This window comes from Zalophus californianus, chromosome 6 (assembly GCF_009762305.2).
Source record: "Zalophus californianus isolate mZalCal1 chromosome 6, mZalCal1.pri.v2, whole genome shotgun sequence".
Taxonomy (NCBI): Eukaryota; Metazoa; Chordata; class Mammalia; order Carnivora; family Otariidae; genus Zalophus; species Zalophus californianus.
In genome coordinates this window covers 110,343,505-110,364,087 of record NC_045600.1, presented here as the reverse complement: position 1 = coordinate 110,364,087, position 20,583 = coordinate 110,343,505, and the positions used below count along the sequence as shown (strand labels likewise).

Genomic DNA, 20,583 nt, shown 5'->3' with positions numbered 1-20,583 from the left:
TGGCCAACAGACACATGAAAAAGTGCTCAATATCGCTCGGCATCAGGGAAATCCAAATCAAAACCTCAATGAGATACCACCTCACACCCGTCAGAATGGCTAAAATGAACAAGTCAGGAAACGACAGATGTTGGCGGGGATGCGGAGAAAGGGGAACCCTCCTACACTGTTGGTGGGAATGCAAGCTGGTGCAGCTCCTCTGGAAAACAGTATGGAGGTTCCTCAAAAAGTTGAAAATAGAGCTAACCTACGATCCAGCAATTGCACTACTGGGTATTTACCCCAAAGATACAAATGTAGGGATCCGAAGGGGTACGTGCACCCCAATGTTTATAGCAGCAATGTCCACAATAGCCAAACTGTGGAAAGAGCCAAGATGTCCATTGACAGATGAATGGATAAAGAAGAGGTGGTATATATACACAATGGAATATTATGCAGCCATCAGAAGGAATGAGATCTTGCCATTTGCAACGATGTGGATGGAACTGGAGGGTGTTATGCTGAGTGACATAAGTCCATCAGAGAAAGACATGTATCATATGACCTCACTGATATGAGGAATTCTTAATCTCAGGAAACAAACTGAGGGTTCCTGGAGTGGGGGAGCGGTGGGAGGGATGGGGTGGCTGGGTGATAGACATCGGGGAGGGTATGTGCTATGGTGAGCGCTGTGAATTGTGCAAGACTGTTGAATCACAGATCTGTACTTCTGAAACAAATAATGCAATATATGCTAAGAAAAAAAAGAAGAAGAAGATAGCAGGAGGGGAAGAATGAAGGGGGTAAATCGGAGGGGAAGATGAACCATGAGGGACAATGGACTCTGAAAAACAAACTGAGAGTTCTAGAGGGGAGCGGGGTGGGGGATGGGTTAGCCTGGTGATGGGTATTAAAGAGGGCACGTTCTGCGTGGCGCACTGGATGTTATGCACAAACAATGAATCATGGAACACTACGTCAAGAACTAATGATGTAATGTATGGTGATTAACATAACAATAAAAAAATTTAAAGAAAAAAATAAAATAAATAAAATCTTTAGAAAAAAAGAAAATTAACTAAAGGAACATATTTTATAATTTCACCATAGTAAATATTTGAAGTAAATTTTATCAAATAATCAACAAGCCCATCCTTGGGGGCATCTCTAATAACCCAATACTGTGCCAGGTCCAGATAAAGGTGACAAGAAATATACACACTACCTCCCAAATAAAAACATACTGTAAGCCTAAGGCAGAAGCTCACAATGTTTTGTCCAAGCAAGACAGCCCTCTGAGAGAAAAGGCAAGGAAAAGGAATGCTACCACATCCCCCTTGTTCTTTCCATTTATACTGCAGGATCCTGAAAGCTGTCAAGAGTCTCAATGGAAAAGACACAAGGAACTAGGATCCTGAGTGGAGAGTGAGGGTGGATATTCTTTATTAGTGGAAGTGCTTAAGAGAAGCGACAGGTAAGGTTTAGCCAGAGTGCAATATGGTGGACATTGAGTGTTCAGAACAAGACCTGAGTCACGGAACAGGCACATACGCGCAAGCTCTGACCAGCAGCACAGGAGCACAGTAAGGTAGGGTAAGGAAAAGCCATCCCCATGACTGAGGAGAGCACAACAGGATTTTCAGTCCTACTAGTGTAACAGAGCAAGCACAGCGAGATGGTTCTCTATGACACATAAGTAGGGGTCCCTGCGGGGGACCGGGGGACTTTGTCAACCATCTACTTAAGTTAACAATGAGTCATACACATGACACCTTTCTTCCAAACATTAAAAAAAGGTTTTCACAATCACTAGGGATTAACTTTCTCATCCATACTGTCATTCCAGTACAGATGAGAAAAAAATTGACATTTTTTAACATTTCAAAGCAGATGTTGGATAAAAGAAGGTTTTCTTAGATTTATAATCCAGTCTGTAGGTTGTTATTGGACCTTCTCTTACATTCAAGAAATACCATCTAGATTCCATCTAGGTTCAAAAGCGAAAACCTATGTTTATTATAAATTCAGTAATATATAAAGGTGACATCTGACTATGCCTTAAAATTTGTCCTAAGATTTTTGGTCTAACGTAAAATGAAAATAAAAATTGTAAAAGAAGAAACAAGGTTATCAGTATTTGTCGATGATAGGACTATTTACAATGAGACATGGACAAAAGCATTTCAAAACTATATAAGTGATAGAATTTTAAATGTATGGAATCAGCAAAATGCAAAATAGACACTGTGAAGAATCAATAATGTCATCATAAGTTGGAGAAATTCTCCTAAAATACTAAGGAAAAATGGAGGTAGGAAGAATAAAAGGTAAGACGGGGATATGGAAGACAAATAATAACAAACATGGATGGAAAAGCAATATTTAAATACATAAAATAAAACTTTCCTGAGAACAGGAAAGATAGAAATATATAGAATGAAGGGGCACAATTGTTATATGACATACGTAGAGTGTCTTCCCCCTTCTGCTACTAAACCTGGGGCATTTCTCTTAGAAAACTACCTTTCTCTAATTCCTTGGTCTGGGGGGACTGATAATTAGAATGCCTACATTGTGACTTGCCTTTTATTTAGTTTGGTAACTCTGAAAAGGAACATTATTAATTCTAAAATATTGGTACCAAGATGTAATCTTTTTAAAAATCACTGGGGATATTGTTTCGCTTCTTGGTTTGCAATCAGATAGGCCAGAACTGTGTGCAACGTCTCTGATGGAGCCTATTACGCATTGCAGCCATGGACAAAGTCACAGTAAATGATAAAAATTTCAGGCAAAAGGTGGTGTAGGGTGAGAGCACAGCTCTTGTTTAGTTAATAAGCTTCACAGCAAGAAGAAGAAATGATGGGAACATCGGAAAGCCCAATCATGGGTCATACTGATCAGAGAGAGGGTCTCCAGGAGACCGCAGGGCTTCTTAATACAGCTGGATACTCCAGGCTCATCTTTATAAGAGTAACCCAGACTACTCTGTCTGGATAAAGACAACCTTCTGACTCAGCAATGCTAAAGGGCAAATGTCTGCTTTCAGTCAAGCAGTCACAGAAAGGGCAAGCTCGCCCTGAAGGAAAAAATGGCCTTGAAGGAACAGATCCTTCCTGAAGCACATTCATGTCCACGTTAAAGCATGCTTTTACCGAGAGAACAAAATTCTGGAAGACCAAAAAAATTATACATCAGAAATTGAGAGCCAACCTCTCAGATTCCTCTGTATTCTTCACTATTCAAATAAAATCAATTGCTAAATCTTGATGTTTCCACTTTTTAAATATTTATACAATCTGCCCCCTTATTAAATCCCTATTGTTACCACTTCAGGTCAAGCCACCATTACTTTTCACAAAGATTACTGGATTAGTCTCTCAACTGTTCTGTCTCCAGTTTCACTTTCCTCCAACTCGTTCTATCCCCCAATCTATCTCTTGCACACTACTAACATTCCTCAGACCATTTTCACATCCATAAACCAAATACGTTTTATTTCACAATGTACACCAAATATCATTTTTATTTCTAACAAAAGTAAACTCCAAAAACAAAAAATATTCACTTAATTTTCTTTTACGTTTTTAACTACCTGATGCTATTTTCTTTTTAGAATTGGACATTGTTTCATCTTGAATAGTTTATCTCCTGACTTTTTAGAAGCCTAAGGTCACCACGGCTGCCTTTGCTTTGAAATACTCCAAATTTCTGCTTAGTTGATTTAGATATTTTGAAACAAGACTTGGATTTTCACGTAAAACTTCATTTTTGTAGTTATAGAGCCTTGAGAAATAATTTGTGTAGTACAAATATTTAATCTCAATACACAGAATAAGTACAAACACAAAGCTGAAATTATATGACATAACACAGGTCAGCTAACAAGGAACAGAGCATTTTTCATCAACATAATGGTTGGTAAACAATTCCTACACATCACATATGGATCAAGTGATATGTTTGTTATTCATAAACCAGGATCCTTCATAGATCTTGGGTAATGCCCAGTAAATTCTTAAAGGTAGGGGCGCCTGGATGGCTTAGTTGCTTAAGCGTCTGACTCTTGATTTCGAGTCAGGTCATGATCCGGGGTTCTGAGATCAAGCTCTGTGTTGGGCTCCATGCTGGGCATGGAGCCTGCTTAAGATTCTCTCTGTTTCTCCCTCTGCCTCTCACCCCCAACTCTTGCTCTAAAAATAAAATATAATATAATAAAAAATAAATAAAATGAATTCTTAAAGGTATTATATAATGTGAAAACTACATAAATATGTTTAATTATCATATATACATTTTAAAATAAACTTTAAAAAATTGCTACCATAAAATGTTGCAATTAGTTATGAATAGTTTTAAAAATAGTGGGCTACAAAAAAATAAAAAATAAGTAAATAAAATAAAATAAAAATAGTGGGCTACAAGATAAAATAGCAATTCCTCAGGTGTGGCATACAAAGCCCTCCACAATCTGGCCTCTGCTACTTCTCTCCCCTCATTTCTCACTGTTCAACACATGCTAAATTCTCAAGCAGTAAAAAATACTGTGTTGTTTTTAGTCTCAGTGCTTTTGCATATGATATTCTTTTACTGACAAAACTCTTTAATTCTTCTTCCCCTTCCACCCTCACCTAACTGGGTAACTTCTCTACTAGAGTGCCACTAATCAGCCTGCAGAGCTGGACAGTTCCCAGGCCACCAACATTCCTCCCATTCTGGGCACACACAGATACACACAGATGGGGCCGGGTGAGATTAGAACCTGGCAGATGTGGTCTAGTTAGATCTGTCAAGGTTTTCATTTATTACATTAGCTTTTCACCAAAACGATTGGGACTTGCAGTTGTTAGGAAGCCTAGAGAGATCATATTGAAGTTTGCACTTGACCAACTGCGGGTGGCAGTGACAGATCTTGTTCATTAACAGGCAGGGACTCATGGATCATCCCAGAATGTACACCTCCCACCTCATGAGAGGCTCTACCTTCTGCATGAGTATGTAGCTCATGTAGCTGTTCATAAATAAATCCATTTCAAAGACAAACATTTCAATGGAAAAGCAAAGGACTAAAAAACAGTCAAGATGCTCTGAGAGAGAAGGAAGGGGAACGTTAACAAACCAGATAGAAAAATTCAGACAGACAGACTGAGAGGCAGACAAACCGACTGACCCAACAGAATAAAGAGTCCAGATTATATAGTAATGGGAAATAGAAATCAAAACCACAAAGAGACACTACTTTATACCAATTCAATTGGCAAAAATTAAGAAGTATGACAATTCCAGAGCTTTGGGTGGTGGCCGCTGCTGGCTCTGGCTTCCTGTGGGGGGAGGGTGATGTGGCTTAGACAGCAGCCCCGACACCCCACCCCCCAAGTCCACCGCTTCTTGCCTCAGTGCCCCGACGCCACGGCAGCCCAGCAAGCAGCCCAGATGCAGCCACTGAGTGTGTGGTGGTGGGAGACAGAGCTACAGGTAAAAGTTGCCTACCGATCGGTTAAACCAATGATTCCCTGGAGAATACATCCCCACTGCCTTTACAACTATCCTGCCAATGTTACGGTAGATTGAAAACAGGTGAATCTGGGCTTATGGGATAGAGCTGGACAAGAAGATTATGACAGATTACGTCCCTTATCCTATCCACAAACAGATGTGGTCTTAATTTGTTTTTCTCTCACGAGTCCTGCATCATTTGAAAATGTTCGAGCATGGTGGTACCCTGAAGTGCAACACCACTGTCCCAACACCCTCATCATCCTGGTAGAGACTAAACTTGATCTCAGGGACAACAAAGACGTGACTGAGTGACTGCAGGAGAAGCTGACTCACCTAGCCACGGGATTTGGCCATGGCTAAGGAGATCGGTGCTGGAAAACACCTGAGTGCTCAGCTCTCATGCAGCAAGGCCTCAAGACAGTGTTGGATGAAGCTCTTCGAGGGTTCTCTGCCCTCCAGTCAAGACAAGGAAGAGAAAATGCCTCCTGCTATAAATGTTGGGCCCCTCTCCTGCCCTGTCCACCTCGGAACCTTTATATGCTTTGCTCAAAAATGGTGGAGCCTTTCACACAGTGCCAGGTTTTTGTTACAGATTACTTGTTCCATAAAACCATTTTGAACCCATCATTTTTAGGTTTTATTTGTTTAAAGGGTAAGACTTCAAACTTTTACATTATAGTAAAATTTAGCCCTAAAATGGCAAGCTTTCTTAAAGCCTTATTTTTCAAGAGCTCCTATTCCTGATCAGATTAAGAGTTGCCAAAATAGCTTGTGAAGTAAGTTGCATTGTTGTACTAAGAACACTAGGCACTAAGCCATTCAAGATCTTTTTCTTTAAGAGGAGACTACAGGAAAACAGTATGGAGATTCCTCAAAAAGTTAAAAAGAGAGTTACCCCTATGACCCAGCAACTGCACTACTAGGTATTTACCCCAAAGATACAGATGTAGTGAAAAGAAGTGCCACATGCACACTAATGTTCATAGCAGCAATGTCCACAATAGCCAAACTGTGGAAGGAGCCGAGATGCCCTTCAGCAGACAAATGGATAAAGAAGATGTGGTCCATATCTACAATGGAGTATTACTCAGCCATCAGAAAAGATGAACACCCACCACTGGATCAACATAGATGGAACTGGAGGGTATTATACTAGGAGAAACAAATCAAGCAGAGAAAGACAATTATCCTATGGTTTCACTCACGTGTGGAACATCAGGAATAGCACAGAGGACCATAGGGGAGGGGAGGGAAAACTGAAGGGGGGAAGTCAGAGAGGGAGACAAACCATGAGAGACGATGGACTCTGGGAAACAAACTGAGGGTTTCAGAGGGGCTGCGGGAGGGGGACAGGGTAGCCGGGTGATGGGTATTAAGGAGGGCGTGTGTGGTGATGAGCACAGGGTGTTATACGCAACTAATGAGTCATTGAACACCACGTTAAAAACTGATGATGTACTCTATGGTGGCTAACTGAACATAATAAAAAAAGACATGTTTATATCACAAAACCTGAAAAACACAGAAAAGTATGAAGGAAAATACACAAATCCCCTAAAACCCTAATACCTAAAGATATTTCCTGATTACACTTGGTATATTTCATTACCAAATAAAATCTTATTCTTATTTCTAAAAAAAAAGAAGAAGAAGAGACTACAGTGTCTCATGTTTGGAAACACAGACAGTTCCTAACTAGTTTCTGATAAGAAAGCAGCACAACATTTCACAATCATGAAATGTTGCCTTCTAACACACCAGTAATTTATCAGCCCGCATCCATTCCCTAACACTGGACTTGATGTTATAATGGAATGAGTGTAAGGACTCAAAACTCTTTAAATCAATCTTTTTGATTTTGTAGTGAGATTTTTTTTTAAATTAATTAATTTATTTTATGGGGGAGGGGCAGAGGGAAAAGAGAATCTCAAGCAGACTGCGCTGAACAAAGAGCCCCATTTGGGGTTCGATCTCACAAGCCTGAGATCATGACCCAAGCCGAAACCAAGAGTTGGACACCCAACTCACTGCGCTACTCAGGCACCCCTGTAGTGAGATTAAAAAAAAAAAAACTTAAGTGTATATGCTATTGCTGAGATTTTGAACAGACCTCTTACACCCACATCCCTCTGATGAAGTATCTGCTCTAGCTGTGGGTGCACTGGGGTGGGGTGTGTGCAGCATGGGAGGTGATCAAAGAATGAAGACAGTTATTTTGACAAATATGGAGGTTAATTTATACTACATTGTACACATCATAATTAAACTGAGTAGGGGCGGCTGGGTGGCTCAGTCATTAAGCATCTGCCTTCGGCTCAGGTCACGATCCCAGGGTCCTGGGATCGAGCCCCGCATCGGGCTCCCCGCTCTGCGGGAAGCCTGCTTCTCCCTCTCCCACTTCCCCTGCTTGTGTTCCCTCTCTCGCTATCTCTTCCTCTGTCAAATAAATAAATAAAATCTTAAAAAAAATAATTAAACTGAGTAAAAGTGTCACGGATAAAATTTTAAAAGGTTAACCTCTGTCAAATGCAGTAAATGATAAGGAAAGATCGGTATTATCACTGTTTTAAGCTTTTTCTTAGACCTGCCATCCCTCCTGAAATTGGGCATTTAATTCATCTTTGAACTGGTCATTCCCATAGTTCCTTAGTGCTTTTCTTACAGAATCCCTTCTTAATGAGCAATATGCCTCCTTGTATTATAGAATCTTTCTGATAATGCATTAGAAATTTTTTTTGGAGATTAGTAAAAGTGTATTCTTATTTCCTTGTTACTTTATTCAAAGCTAAGAAGCACTTTACTTAGTTTTCCAGTAACTAGGTGCAAAAATGACATGTTGCAGCTTTATAGTTTTTGAAATATTTTAGGTATTCCTAAACTATGAACTTTCTTAGTATCACTGCCTTGCCAGATCACCAACACTGTACCTTGACTAATGCTGACCCTCCTCTTGATCTTACCCCCCGGGGCACACACTTCCTGTTGTTCTGCCTAACCATGTTCCTATGGGTCTGTGGGGTTCTGGAAGACTGTGCTCGTGCTAATGAAGTTCTGTACAACTTACCCACTGGCAAGAATATAAGGTTGGACCTTTCAACTACTAGAACATTTTTTAAATTGACAGTTGTAGAATTGTGGGGTGTTTTTACATTGATCTTTTGCTAATGCAATTAGCAGTATGTTTTGCATGTTTGACTTAATAAATCTTTGAGTCATAAAAAAAAAGAAGTATGACAATTCCAAATGTTGAAAAGAATGTGAAGCAACAGGATTTATCCTGCATTACTGGTGGGAGTATAAACTGGTACAACCACTTTGAAAAACAATTTGACATTATCTTTTATTTTTTTTGCACTTTTTAAATTATGTTATGTTACTCACCATACATCATTAGTTTTTGATGTAGTGTTCCATGATTCATTGTTTGCGTATAACACCCAGTGCTCCATGCAGAACGTGCCCTCTTTAATACCCATCACCAGGCTAACCCATCCCCCCCCAGAACCCTCAGTTTGTTTTCCAGAGTCCATGGTCTCCCATGGTTTGTCTCCCCCTCCGATTTCCACCCCTCATTCTTCCTTTCCTGCTATCTTCTTCTTCTTCTTTTTTAACATATAATGTATTATTTGTTTCAGAGGTACAGGTCTGTGATTCAACAGTCTTACACAATTCACAGCACTCACCATAGCACATACCCTCCCCAATGTCTATCACCCAGCCACCCCAGCCCTCCCACCCCCTACCATGTTAGACATTTAAATAACCTCTGTTCTATCAGTTTCACTCCCTAGAGTGACATATGGTATGTAGAAGAAACCCATACAAGAATGCTCTTAGAAGGGCTATTCCTAAAAGGAAACAACCCAAATGTCTATCAATAATAAACTGGAGAAAAAAAGTTTTCATATAATCATTCCATGGAACTCACAACAGCAAAAAGGAGTAAACTACAGTTACTTAATCAAAATAGATTAATCTCAGTAAGCTAATGTTATATGCAAAAAGCAAACACTAGATGACAATATACGGTATGATACCTTTTTTAAATTACAACACAATACTACTAAACAAGGTATTATTTAGATACACATATGTGATAAAACCAACTTAAAAAAATCCACAAGGGAATGATAAATGTGAAATCCTGGATAGTGGTGGCCTCAGAATAAAGGAGGAATACCTAAGTAGAAGAAAATCATTAGTAATATTCTAGTTGTTGGGCTAGGATTGGAAAATATGTATTTTAAAAATAATAAAATACTAGGGGTGCCTTAAGCATCTGCTTTCGGCTCAGGTCATGATCCCCGGGTCCTGGGATCGAGCCCCATGTCAAGCTCCCTGCTCAGTGGAGAGCCTGTTTCTCCCTGCCTGCCACTCTCCCTGCTTATGTGCTCGCTCTCTCTTTCTCTCTGTCAAATAAATAAATAAGAAAATAAAATAAATTAAAAATAAAAGACTAAATAAGAAACAAAATTATCGTGGGCGCCTGGGTGGCTCAGTTGGTTAAGCGACTGCCTTCGACTCAGGTCATGATCCTGGAGTCCCGGGATCGAGTCCCACATCGGGCTCCCTGCTCGGCAGGGAGTCTGCTTCTCCCTCTGACCCTCTTCCCTCTCGTGCTCTCTATCTCTCATTCTCTCTCTCTCAAATAAATAAATAAAATCTTTAAAAAAAAAAAAGAAACAAAATTATCGTTAACTATTAAGGATTCCAAATGTTTTAGGAGTTTCATCTGTCATTTACTGCTAAGGAATTACCATATCTTAAAATAAACAGGCTTAATACCTTAGAAATTTCAGTGAATCAGTAAAGCAACTCTTTTTTTTTTTTAAGATCTTATTTATTTTTTTGACAGAGAGAGACAGCAAGAAAGGGAACACAAGTGGGAGGGGGAGAAGCAGGCTTCCCGCTGAGCAGGGAGCCTGATGCAGGGCTTGATCCCTGGACCCTGAGATCATGACCTGAGCCGAAGGCAGACGCTTAATGACTGACCCACCCAGGCGCCCCAGTAAAGTAACTCTTGAAATACTTCACCACAAGTATCATTCGTACTGAATGGAGCACTGGGTGTTATACGCAAACAGTGAATCATGGCACACTACATCAAAAACTAATGGTGTAGGGCGCCTGGGTGGCTCAGTCAGTTAAGCGGCTGCCTTCGGCTCAGGTCATGTTCCCAGGTTCCTGGGATCGAGCCCCGCATCGGGCTCCCTGCTCTGCAGGAGCCTGCTTCTCCCCCTCCCACACCTCCTGCTTGTGTTCCCTCTCTCGCTGTGTCTCTCTCTGTCAAATAAATAAATAAAATCTTTAAAAAAAAAAAAAAACTAATGGTGTAATGTATGGTGATTAACATAACAGAATAAAAAAAAAAACTTATAATTATAATACCAAACTTTCTCAGACTTTTTTGCTGAAAAGAAAGAAACAAAGGATCTTCACAATACCTGATTTCCATGAAGGTCCAAGACATCTAGGCTTTTGAGGTTCTCCAGATTTGAAATTTGCTTGATTCTGAAAATCAGAATAAGTGGAGTAGAAATACAGATGTATCAAACTTATTGTAAATCAAAACATGCTAAGGCATAACTCAAATATGTATATATAGAGAGATTATACATAAATACGTATATAAAACAAAAACAGATTTCCCATTGATATAACTGTAATGGTAAAGATGCAATTCCATTGGGGGAAATGTCCCAAAGAAAGCTTAAAAGTTGTATCTTTAGGAAAAAGCAATTCTACTTCTAAGAACCTTAGGCAAGGCACTTATTCAAGGCAGTTCCCTTCAGAATATGATCTAAACTCACCTCAGTTCTCAAGGCCCTAAACCTTGTGGCTGCTGACTCTTTGTCCAGGCTTATCTCCTACCACGGCTCAGGCTCTCTCTGCTCTGACGACGGGGGCTTTCTTGCTAGCTCTAACCTGACAAGTTCATTTCTGCCTGGGGGTGTTTATCCTTGCTGCTCCTTCTTCCTCAGTGTTCTTCACCCAGAACTTAGCACGGCTCACACCCCTTCCTATCCCCATTACTCTCTCCTTCCCCTACTTTCATTGACTTCATTGCACCTATCCTTGCCTCAAATTATATTATTTATGTGTTTACCTTCTTATCATCTCCTTCCTCAAACCAAAACGTGAGTTTCAAGAGTGCAGAAATTTCAACATATTCTCTACTCCATCCCCAGCACTTATAAAAGGGGCTGGCACTGAGTAGGAACCCAAGAAATGTTTGTTTAATGAATAAATAAACATATACTAACTAAATAGATGAGTTTTATGTACAAGAGTATTCATAAGAGGATTATTTATCACAGACACAGATTAGACACCACTTAAATGTTTTCTACTGGACCTGCTCAGTTTGTGAATATTTGGAATTTTTGATTCGCCATCTTGTGAAAAGCTAAAACATTGCTATAAATTTTTAAACACAGCATTTTATCTCTAAAATGCCCCTTCTTATATTCCTTAAAGATTAGGGCCCATCCATTGCCTCCCTCGTTCCTGTCTTTTCTGGCTACCTTAGCTGTCCAACTGCCCCCAACTGGACAGTTCAAACAAAACAAAACAAAACAAAAACTACTTCCTTTTTGTATTTTCCCCTCCTACAGATCCTACTTTCTCCTACTGCCATAATTCAGTAAAAACGAAGGAGCAATGGCAAAGAAAGGGTAGAAATGCAGTTCGTGCAATCCATCTTGATCACCATCTGCCTATCACTATTGATTTCTGTTGCCAGTGCTTACTGCCTCAAAGAACCATTTCTACCTTCCTAAATGTTTCCAGAACCTGGAACATCCCTTGAAACTTTATATACTGATTAACATGTAAACATCATACCAGTTTAAACTTAGAGAATTTCCATCTCCACGTGACCTCAGCCATTACATCACTGCCAAATCTAGAATTATATCACCACAACCAATTCAATCCAATTTGGTGTATAAAAATATTTGTCATACACCTACTATGCCGCATCACAATATGACAGCAATTCTTCTCTCCCTTATCTCTCTCTCTTCCTCTCTCTCTCTCTCTCTCACACACACACCACTCCCCCATCTTATCTTTTGTTCTTCCTATCCCTATTTTTCCTTAGTATATTAAAAGAATTTCTCAAGCTTATGCTCACACTATCAGATAGGAAAACAGCCAAAACTGTTAACAAAGTTATTCTTCACCTGCTTTGCTCTTGAAATACCTAGTACATCAGAGCCCATCTCTGCAGGCTACATTATGATACTGAGGCCTGCATAAGGACCTCACTGCAGAATCTATATGAAGGCTAGGCTTTTCAGGTGTTAGAGACAAATCCTTAAGTGGAGACCTTCAAGGAAGTAATAGAAAAGGAATATGGAATCCCAGAGGCTGGTGGAGAGTTTTGTATCTATAGTCCTGGGTGATCAGGAAAAAATGCATAGAAGTTTTACCTGTTAGCCTGTGATCATGAGGGCACCAGAAGATCTCACAAGGATAAACAGGAACACAGAAAGCAGAAGAGTGAGATGGCAAGAACTTCAGTAGCACAGTGGTACAGAAGGACTGGGCGTTCTTCGGTAGCAATGCAAAGCTCATATACAGAATCTGAGCACGGTCGTTTTAGCTTTGGGGCAGAAATCTTTGTTGAAGCTGCTTGAACTTAGAGGAATATGGTTGCCCTGGACTGTAACATCTGGCTCCATTGTTTTGGACTAAGATGATGCAGTGCTTTCCAAAGTGAGAGGGAGAAAACGTCCTGGACTCGCCCAGCAGGGGGCAACAGTTCATCCAAGACAAACCTGGAGAGACAGGGTGGCAGAAGAGCTGCTCTCTCCTCCAGCATTTCTCAGCCAGATTGGCCTAAAATTCACTAAAGCACTGCCTCAGGTTAGATTCATATCGTCAAGACTCACACAGCTGACCTGAGAACACGGCAGATGTGCATTGTTCTGATACTTCAGAAATATGCATTTTGGGAGAATGTGGAAAGTTGTCTTTCTGACTTTCTTTTTTATTCAAGGACACTAACAGCTCCAAAATTGCTTAATGGCTATTTTCTTTATGTGAAGAATAAAGTAAACCATGACCAAATGCAAACAAAATGAACAAAAAGATGAAGTAGAAAGAGGAAGAAGAGACTGCATTAGATTGCTTTTACTTGGCCAAGGTAAGGATACAGAAAAGGGCATTGGTCCCTTAGACCTGGAGGAGCAGAGACCTCTGGAAAGGTCAGAAGGTCAGATGGACTGGTGTCTTTGATCACCAAATTATTTTTTAAAAAACTTAAAAAGGTTATTTCCAAGAAGCCAGAGAAGCTGCAAAGTAGAGGCAGGAAGAAGAGTAGATTGAGAGTTGATTTAAAACACTGGGACCCAGGAGCAGCTCTTAGACACTATGTTTAAAACCAGCAAAGGAGATTAAAAACGCCAACAGGAAATACTGAAGGACTGAAAGAAGTGCATAAGGCAGTAGTGCCAAAGAATAAATGGAAGCTACGCAAACAAATAAAAAACTCCAGGGAATCAGGAACTAGTTAAGAAATCTCTGGGAGAGACAACAGGGAGCACCTAGAAGGGAATGCCTTAAATGTATGAAAAGTTGACATCTTACTTTATCTCACTCAACTGCTCCGCTGGGCTACTCCTACTGTGTACAGTTTATACATATCTAACCTTGCAAAAGTCCCTTTACATCTCCATTTCTTCATTTGTGAAATGAGAGAACTGATCTCTGAAGTCATTTTATGCTCTAAGACTCCATGCTCCTATAATTTCCCCAAATTCCCTCCAGCCACCATAATGCTCAGTTTAATGCTTGAACCAAGTATAAACGATAAACTACATTGGTGGGAACTTCCAAGAAATCACAGAGAACAGACAAGAGCCTAGGATTCTGGGGCATGATCTTGGAAAAAGTACCCTATACTACCACTGGCCAGTGAGAATAAAGAAGTAATTCGAGATCCATGCTGTCAGGGAGGGGGGGGGGCGGGTGGAACCAAGCTTGGTATCTAAAATTCATCATTTGATAATATAAAAATCATTTTTGGAGTTTGCTAAACAGCTCTTCTTTGTAGGCATTGCAAAAGCTATCCAGCAAAAGAAAATGAAAAGTCATAGACAAATACCAAGGAAATGAGTCAGAAATTGTGTAACTGTACTACATAATAGAGCCTTACAAAAGGAACTGGGGAAGTCCATATAGGATGTAATAGTAAATACATACTGAAAACACCATCTGAACAAGAATCAATCAGTAATTTGACAAACATGAAATATCAAATGTCTACCCGCAATCAAGCACTGGGAGGAATTATAAGTGAAACACACATAAGCCCAAAGTGAATACACACACTTACAAGATAGCCCAAGAAAACATAAAGTTAAGGCCAAAGTCTGCTATTTACTTCCATATAAAATATGGCACTGGGAAGCAATGGAAATAATAAAATACACATTCAATAAATATTATTTGGTTTGACTGTCAGATTGAATCTCATAAAACAAATTATGACTGAATCTTAATCCATTCAAATAATCTTACCAAATTTTGGTCGATTTGTTTCTTTTTTTTTTCAGTCTATTAGTTTCTTAAGTATTATTCAATTCTGAGCTGCCATCTAAACACCGGAAGTCTCAACATTAGCCCTAAGTAAATAAACAAATTTGTTCTACAAAGATTACCTGTTTTTCCCCAGCAGAAGGACACGGAGGGATCTCAGAGTAGAAAGCCCACTGATTTCTTCAATTTGGTTATCATATAAATCCAAGAATATTAGCCTCTGTAGATTAGAAATATTTTGGATCCGAGTTATAAAATTGTGTTGGAAGTTCAACAAACGAAGGTGTTCTTCTCCATCAATGATAGGACATACAGTCAGCTTTTGCCTAGAAAACATTTTAAAAAGTTAATAAAGTTTTGATGTGACAACCTGCCTCCTCTTTTTATTATTACAAATATTAATAGTACCTTTGTGCTCCCATGCTATGAGGAGAAAAAAAATAAACAGAACCACTTCTTGCCTCCAGGAACTGAGCCTCCTAGATCTAGTTGTAAATCATTTCTATAAAAGACAATATACTTTGGCAAAGGCAATTATTAAAATTAAATCTAAGCTCTCATTGTATTAAAAAAATCTCCAATATCAATTATTTCACATAAAATTGAATTATCATCAGAAAACACTCAATGTAATTGCCTTCTCAAAATTGAAATGATTCAAAGAGCCATGTCACTTAACACAAGAGATGCCCTTGCCATCAATCCACTGATACAGATTGTCCAGGCAACTAAGTCTTCAGGGAAAAAAACAACAATTTATACACAGGTCTTTCATAGATAACATCTTAGGAAAAGTAAGAAATTCAGCCATCTACAGTTCACTTTGATGGAAACAGTTTCATCCTGAAATCCATTAATGGAAATGTGGTCCTTATAACACATTTCCTCAGAAGCTTAGATTTTAAGAATGTTTACATGTTCAACATTAACTTTAGACTTTGAAGAACATTTAGAATGCTATAGGATAGGATGAAACCTTACTAATACATGCTTTCAGCTGTATTTGAAACAGTAAAGCCTCCATTATGCAAAAAGTTATTATGTCTTACATGGGAAGTAAATACATACAGGGCCCTTTAAGAATTCCACTACTATAATAAATGGCCAGAGAGGAGTGATTCTACTCTGAGGTTTTCAACAGTGTTCAAAGAAAATGTCGCTGTATTGATCAGTGTGTGAACAACTCTAATGGAGAGACTTATTAGAACTATTTCCTTTCAGTAAAAATTAAGCAAATGTAACCTTTAAAGAAAATAAATCAGAATGCTACAAGCATGAGTGAAATTTGTATGTGATCAGAATCGTCCTCATTTATAGAGAAAAGATGATTAGCACAAAGAAATGACTGAAGGTGAACGGTTGACAAAGATATGATGTTTAAAAATACAGACCCTGAAAAAATTGGCTTAAAAAAGAAGAGTAAAATATAATAGACAATAGTTGAATTCTTTTAATGTGTGCTTAGTATTTGGAATTCATTTCATGCATTCAATATTACCACATTTGCTCCTTGTCTTATAAATTATAAATTAATAAATGACAAGTATTCTAGTTTAAAATTGATGTCTTTATCTGCTTAGCAAAAAACTTTGTCTCATTTTTCCTGCTTCAGTCTTCCTCTATTTCTCAGTTAAACTTACCAATACCCCCAGCTTCTAGTTCATCCAATCTTTGAGTCAGTCATCACTGAGAAAGGAAAATAAATAATCTCGGACCTCCCTCTTACATAAGTCACTATAGCTTGAAATAAAGTCACTTTCTCAGATTCCAAATCCAATGACTAAGTCCCAACTGCAAGGCTCACTTGTCCATCCCCTAGCCCCCTAAGTCCCTGCCATGCAGCAAAACAAGCAAACACACACACATAATAAACCAGGGCTCTCTGGGAGGGGGTCGGGGGGGGTGGTTGTTCAGCCAACAAAATCCCTGAGTTGCTACACCTCCTGCCCTAATACCTGATGTATATTGGACAATACTTTTGCCTCTGTATTTCCTACTTGATGCTGGAACAATACTGCAAAGCTGTCATGAGATGTAGTGCCCTCAAGTGGTGATCTCAGAGTCATGGGATCAAGCCCCATGTCAGGCTCCCCACTCAGAGGGAAGTCTGCTTCTCCCTCTGCCCCTCCCCCTACTCCATTTCTCTCTCGCTCGCTCACTCTCTCTCTCTCAAATAAATAAAATTTGTTCTTGGAAACACACTGCTAAGCTAAAGGCATGCATAGCAGCAATGGTTTGTCTAGACTGGTTATAGCACTAAGGTAGGATAGGGGTGCTTCATCCACCATTCTATTGCCAAGGGCTTCCTAAATTTTTTTATTTTTTATTTTTTATTTAAATTCAATTTAGGTAACATATACTATATTATTAGTCTCAGGAGCAGAATTTAGTGATTCATCAGTCTTATATAATACCCAGTGCTCATTATATCAAGTGCCCTCCTTAATGCCCATCACCCAGTTACCCCATCCACCACCCACCTCCCCTCCGGCAATCCTTAGTTTATTTCCTTTTTTTCAAGATTTTATTTATTTATTTGAGGGAGAGAGAGCACATGAAAGGGGGAGGGTCAGAGGGAGAAGCAGACTCCCTGCTGAGCAGGGAGCCCGACGCGGGACTCGATCCTGGGACTCCAGGATCATGACCTGAGCCAAAGGCAGTCGCTTAACCAACTGAGCCACCCAGGCGCCCCTCAGTTTATTTCCTATAGTTAAGTCTCTCATGGTTTGTCTCCCTCTCTGTTTTCATCTTACTTTCTTTTTCCTTCCCTTCCCTATATTCATCTGTTTTATTTCTTAAATTCCACATATGAGTGAAACCATATGGTATTTGTCTATTTGTCTTTCTCTGACTGATTTATTTAGCTCAGCATAACACCCCCTAGTTCCATCCACGTCGTTGCAAATGGCAAGATTTCATTCTTTTTGATGGCTGAGTAATATCCCATTACACACACACACACACACACACACACACACACACACACACACATAAAATATTCCATTTTATTATATATATGTTGTATATGTATAATATAGCACATCTTTATCCATCTTTATCCATTCATCTGTTGATGGATACCTGGGCCCTTTCCATATTTTGGCTATTGTGGACACTGCTGCTGTAAACATTGGGATGCAGGTGCCCCTTTGAATCACTATGTTTGTATCCTTTGTAGTGCAATTGTTGGGTCATAAGGTAGTTCTATTTTTAACTTTTTGAGGAACCTCCATACTGTTTCCCAGAGTGGCTGCACCAGTTTGCATTCCCACCAACAGTGTAAGAGGGTTCAAGGGCTTCCTAGGTTTAAAGCTAGGGATCAAATCCTAAATATATTCACTCGTTCAAAAAGTTTTTAGTCTATTTTGTCCCAGGCTCTGTTCTAGGTGCTGGGGATACAGAACTGAACGAAACTCCCAGTGTTTGTGGAGCTTATATTCCAGTAGGAGGAGACAAAGAATAAACTTGATAAGTAAAACACCTCATATGTTAGAGGGTGATAAATGCTAAGAAGAAAAATAAAGCAAAGAAGGGGGTTGAGGAGCGTCAGGGTAGAAGGGGTAGTAGCTCTGGAGATGGTGGCTGGGGAAGGTTATCCCCAACATGACGACATTTGAGTAAAGACCTGAAGGAGGTTAGGGAATAAGCCTACAGATATGTGGGGGAACAGCATTCTACGTAGGGGAACATCAAGTGCAAAAGTCCTGAGGTATAAGCATGCTTGGTGTATTCATGCAGCACCAAGGAGGGCAGGTGTAACTTCAGCAGAGTGAGTGAAGGAAAAATCAGGAGGTCAGGCCAGTGAGGTAACAAGAACTCAACTGGATAGGGCCCAGAAAGGCCCATATGAGGACTACACTGTAATTTTTTCTATCCTAAAATCCATTTTTATCAATGTTGTAGTCTAGAATTGCTATACTATTCTTTCAGGGTATAGGTAAGCTCTGTTACATTACATAGCTATAAAATCCCTCCCCATACCTCTGGAAGGATAAATAAAAAATTGGTAACAATGATTATACCTATGTGGGAGAACTGGGGAGCTGGAGAACAAGAGAAGAGAGAAAGACTTTTCTATCTTCCAATCCTGTACCATGTTTATATATTATCTAGTCAAAAAAAGAACAAAAAAAAGAAATTGTCCTCACCTTTCTAGGGTTAACCTGTCTGAGTAAAGAATTTTCTCTTCAGAAGAACGCTGCAGAATGGGAAATGATGGCATTGATGAGCTCGCCAGATGAATATGATCACCTATTGAAAATGATATACAAATTACTTGTTAAGAAAAGCCTTTAAAATCTTGAAACTAAAGTCACCTTATATTTGGAGAACTTTGGCACCTGCAAATATCTTTTCTGGAAAGTACAGTTTCCATAGCTCTCTACACTTAAAATTAATTACTACATTTGAGTTTGTTTCTTTCCTCCTCAACCCTAAACTACATGTTCTGTATATACCAAATAATTTTTCCCTTGCCCTATAGATTGGTTGAAAGTACAGAACTACTCTAGTGCTATCTTTACCCCTTTATAAGGCTGACTCCTAGTACTAAATTTTAACTCTTAAAACTGAGATGATAGTCCCTCATTACCAGATACATTTGGGCCAGCACTATGACAGCCCTGCCGGATTCTGGACTTTGAAGGTGTCTGAATGGAAGAATCTCCAAATGCTGATAAGGAGCTCATGGTAGTTTTCATTTCCAGCCCACATAGTTCTGTCACGTTTGTTGTGGATGAGATGAATGATGATTTATTACAAGGTGAAGGGCTTATTACTCTTCCATCTCCTTCAAAATATCAAAAAGTTTATCACAAAGCTACAATACATGACTTTGCTACTGGAAATACAGAGAAAGTAGTTTTGGATAGCAGAGGTATCACTTTTTCTTTGTATATTCAACTACTATTAGTAGAAAATATTGCAGAGACCAATGGATGTGGATAAATACTGTATATTTGTAGTTAGGGTCCACAGGGTATATGATACTCCTATGAAGTTTATAGGCTGTTGGTCCTATAAACCTGACTGCAATTAAGTAGCTTTCCATCTAACTGGCAAACACATATGAAATTAATAGACTATATAGAACAACGTACACAAAATGCAGAATAAAAAATAGTATCTGTTATATACTCACACATAAATGTGACAGTTATTTTCCACTTAAGATGGGTTTGGGGGGAGGTGGATATTAAGGTATATTGTAAAGACCCAGAAGAATGTAGAATGGTCAAGAAGAGATGCTGGGAAGTTCCAGAAATGAGGTAAGATTTGAGTAATGGGTCAAAGGGGCCAGTTTGAACATTAGAGGAGTATAAGAATCTTCTATAAAGAGAAAATTTCCTGAGAGAAGCAATTGATGTTGAAGGGAGCGATAAGCAGTAAAATAGAAACTACGGTTACCACAGAATTCTTCTGCTTAAATGGACCAATAAGGTGAAAAGAAAAAAACAAATCTAGGACGCTAACATACTCTTTGGGAGACCATCAGACAATATGATGACAACATAAAATCAAGTTCTGTATAGATACTATCAAAAAGCTGTCAAGCAACGA

At 39.2% G+C, this 20,583-nt stretch overlaps 1 protein-coding gene across 4 annotated transcripts in view; it reads right to left on the bottom strand.

The window, feature by feature from the left end:
• The window catches only part of LRRC49 (leucine rich repeat containing 49), a 172,250-nt gene that overhangs the window by 146,559 nt on the left and 5,108 nt on the right, over window positions 1–20,583 (bottom strand). For 3 of the 4 annotated variants that reach the window (XM_027571538.1, XM_027571539.1, XM_027571541.2), the window contains 4 exons: window positions 19,616–19,813; window positions 19,173–19,275; window positions 15,147–15,350; window positions 10,926–10,992 (listed from right to left, as the gene is read on the bottom strand). In XM_027571538.1, coding sequence (XP_027427339.1) covers window positions 10,926–10,992; window positions 15,147–15,350; window positions 19,173–19,275; window positions 19,616–19,813 — 572 coding nt within the window. The remainder of the gene's footprint in view (window positions 1–10,925; window positions 10,993–15,146; window positions 15,351–19,172; window positions 19,276–19,615; window positions 19,814–20,583) is intronic. The other variant, XM_027571540.1, reaches the window with a different exon arrangement.